Source organism: Perkinsus marinus (assembly GCF_000006405.1).
Source record: "Perkinsus marinus ATCC 50983 genomic scaffold scf_1104296975428, whole genome shotgun sequence".
In the NCBI taxonomy this organism is placed as follows: Eukaryota; Perkinsozoa; order Perkinsida; family Perkinsidae; genus Perkinsus; species Perkinsus marinus.
Window position 1 is genome coordinate 238,797 of NW_003200804.1, and position 3,310 is coordinate 242,106.

At 51.4% G+C, this 3,310-nt stretch overlaps 2 protein-coding genes across 2 annotated transcripts in view; one reads left to right on the top strand and one right to left on the bottom strand.

Annotated features, from left to right (window-relative positions):
* Pmar_PMAR013725 (splicing factor U2AF 65 kDa subunit, putative) overlaps nt 1-1,028 on the bottom strand; it is a gene marked incomplete at both ends in the record, with an annotated part of 1,304 nt that extends 276 nt beyond the window's left edge. The window contains one exon of the mRNA XM_002765613.1: nt 18-1,028. Within this exon, the coding sequence (XP_002765659.1) occupies nt 18-1,028 (1,011 nt within the window). The remainder of the gene's footprint in view (nt 1-17) is intronic.
* A 1,654-nt stretch (nt 1,029-2,682) lies between these two features.
* Nucleotides 2,683-3,282, top strand: Pmar_PMAR013726 (hypothetical protein; the record flags this gene model as incomplete). Its single annotated transcript, XM_002765614.1, has 3 exons — nt 2,683-2,717; nt 3,004-3,142; nt 3,208-3,282. The coding sequence occupies 3 exons, from the start codon at nt 2,683-2,685 to the stop codon at nt 3,280-3,282; spliced, it is 249 nt and encodes an 82-aa protein (XP_002765660.1).
* Between the last annotated feature and the right edge of the window lie 28 nt (nt 3,283-3,310).

A 3,310-nucleotide genomic window follows, 5' to 3' on the forward strand; every position in this document is an offset into this window, starting at 1 on the left:
ATGCGACGGCCCAACACCTCCATGCCGTTGAAGATGTCAATGGCTGCACTGCACAGCCTGTCGTTCTGAAACTCGACGAAGGCGAACCTTCCCTCCCCACGGACGTCAGCAGCGAGCACTGGCGGACCCAAGGCGGAGTTGTAGTCAGGCAGGACGCTGCACGCGGGCTCAAAAAGGTCCTTTAGGACCTGTGGGGTGATCACACCCAAGGCCAGGTTCCCAACGTAGGCCTCTCTCTGTCGTTTGTCCTGCTGAGGGTTGGCAGGCATGGCCTTTTGTGGGAGGAAACCCTGGACCCGGAGGACGCTGACGTCCATGGGGGCAGGGGGAGGCCCTAGAGGGGTGTACCCGGTTGGTCTGGCGATCCTTAGCTGACGGCCTAGGAACTCGACTCGATCAAACTCCAAGGCAGTGAGACATATCTCCTCAGAGGCGAACTCGACAAAGCAGTACTGGCCACATGGGGAGAGTCGGACCTCACGAATGCAACCAGCTGGGAGGATGTGGGCGTATTTGTGCTGGTACTCGGGGAGAGCTGTCAATGCCGTGTTGAAGAACTCCTTCACGTTGGCCACATTAGCTTGGCCCTTGGCCAGATTGCCCACATATAGCTCTTTAGCCTTCTTATTCTGCCCAGCACCACCAGCGAGTACTTGTTGTTGCATCAGCAGAGTAGAAGCGTCAAGTCCCGCCCCTCCCAAGGCTGACGAACTAAAGTTGCTTTGGGGCTGCCCACTAGGCTCAGTGGAGTCGTCCCAGCCACTCTTCCGAGACTTTCGTCGTTCACTCCTCGACCTGTCCCGCCTGGAGCGCCTCTTGTCTCGTCTACCATGAGAGCGACTCCTACTGCTACTGCTAGTGTCCGAGCCGCCCCGGCGTCGTCTACTGCGCTCCCTTCTGCCGTGGTCTCGAGACCTGAGGTCAGCTGGTATGCTCGGGGGCTCGATGGAGTCGTACCCACGGCCAGGGGGAGCGGTGCCGTTGGCGGGTGGAAAGGGTTCTGGTTGATCCCAGCCAGGTGGGGCCATTCTGGTGTTATTTGTACTTGCGCGGAATTCAGTTAACACTGCGTCGTTTTAACTTGTGTAAAATCGCTCGAAGTTCGGAAAGCTTTCCCCAAGCATAATCGTTCGTTCGTCGTTCCGTCTCCCTCGTACATTTTAACAACGTTTTAAGTCTATGTCCGTTATATTAGAGGGCCATCCCAGATTATCCGCTCGGGACTGAGGATCCGATGCATGAATCATTGAACTACAATGAAGCGACGATGTCGAAGCAAGGCGTGTACGTGGTAGTCCTTGGCTGACCCATGTCAAGCATTGTATACTATCATCATTCGCTTCCATTATCTTATTACTTGTTGTTGGGACATGGCATCCCCCCCTGAGTCCGAGCTGTTGCATCTGTACAGTTGATGACGACACTGTTGGCGACGTCACGTGATTGGACGCCTTGTTGAGGGAATACCTCTCAGATGAGGAGCTGCTGCTGATTCGGTTGGAAGTCCTGAGGCTCCGGGTGAGGCATCTTGCGGATTGGACTATTATGGTAGGTGTGTGCTGAGCCCATGCAGTGCCTATGGTGCAAGTCTTTGAGAATGCCTCCGCACCAGATGTGGCCGTGGTGTGGTATGACTGGGAGTAGGTACTGATGCTGTACTAGCAGCGATGTTGGTATCCATCGTCTCCGTACTTGAAGAACTGTGTTGGACTGGAAAAAGAGACCGAGAAACCATCTGTGTGCTGTAGAGACACTGGAGCATCAGCGGCCCAAGGAAGTGGTTCGCTTCTCGTGGGCCCGGTGGGAGTGATCGATTAGGGTAAAGTCACTGTCTCTTGAGGTCCATCAGGAACGAGAAAATATGGGGGAGATGGCAGCTTAGACTGTATAGTGGATTCAGTCGTGTCGAGAATCTCGATCTAATGCGAGGCTCAGCGTGGAGTGGATTTGGAAAAGAAGTAGAAATAGGATTGCTACTCTGGGGAGTATCTTGTCGTATCTTAGGTTGCTCGTGGTAGGATACGGTTTAGGTTCGTTCGACTTTGCTTGACGAAGTGCCGAAATGTGACGGATGTATGTCTGTATTCGTTATGGTTTATCAATTCATAAGGACCTGCATTATAAAATTATAAGCCCTAAAGGAAGCTTTATTCCGAGAGGGTCCTGAGGCAGCCTCAAAGTGGCGTTGATATCAAGTTAGTAGAATATCCATCATTTTCAAGTTGCCGACCCATCACACGGGCGAATGGTCTGAGAAATTAGCATTGCTTAGCGGAGCGAAGCAGCTGGTTTTGGGTGATGATAACTATCATCATCATTGGGCAGTATGTCGTTGGCTATCGTGCTGCTATGAGCCCATTCTATGTATCTTGTGCATGCCTGAGGACGTGATTCTACGTAGTATTGCAGCTGCTTCTACGGACAGCTGAGCGTGTTGAGTTGGGCTGGTGATGGTATTGGCCGTATTTTGCAGAATTAATGAGGCGTAGACCCTCCAGAGACCCCCCTGTGAGCTTACAATGGCAGTGTGGTGAAAGCGAGGTAGGTATGCTGGAGTGAGGCAGTGTTGGAAGTGACTGGCAGAGACGACTGGAGGAAGTTGGGCAACTACTGCAAAGGTCGACGGCTGGGGCACAAGACGCTGTGAAAGATCCTAAGTAGGGTTCGCCTTGTAGGAGGGAAATGGCATTGTATAAGGCTAGGGAGTATAAGATAAAGTATTAATAATAAACCATGTCAGGAGTTGTGATATGAAAAACAGTAGTGAAAAACATATTTTACGACTACTGCATCGGCGTTTCAAAGAGTATTACGCCACTTCGCGTAAAACGGATTAAGCTCCAATATTATAAAGCGTATTATGGTTACTAACTTTTTCCTATTAATAGTCATATTTGTAATATTGGGTTAACGTCGGAAACTGTTCCTATCGTATCGAGGGATTGGCTTCTCTCCGATTTGGGAGGTTCGTAACCTCGAAGGTGTCCTTGGATTTGTTTTCAGGCAGCGTGAGGATGCTAGTGAGCCGGAACTGGGTTCTTTAGAGGCATTCCTCAATCCGCCTCCTCACACGGAAGCTGTTGAGCTCGATAAGACTGAGCTCGATGAGGCTGTGGATTCGCAGTGGGAGCTGACGTCAGGAGTAAGGAGTTGACGCAGTCGTTTGACAGCTGTCATTGGAGTGTGTGTAGGAATCTTCTAGTATAGTCTCCAGCCCTAGGGATAGTCCTGGGACAAACTGCAATAATGCTGGGCTTGAGCGTGGCAAGTGGCGTCGATTGAAGAAGGAGTTGTGCCCGCAGCTGACTGG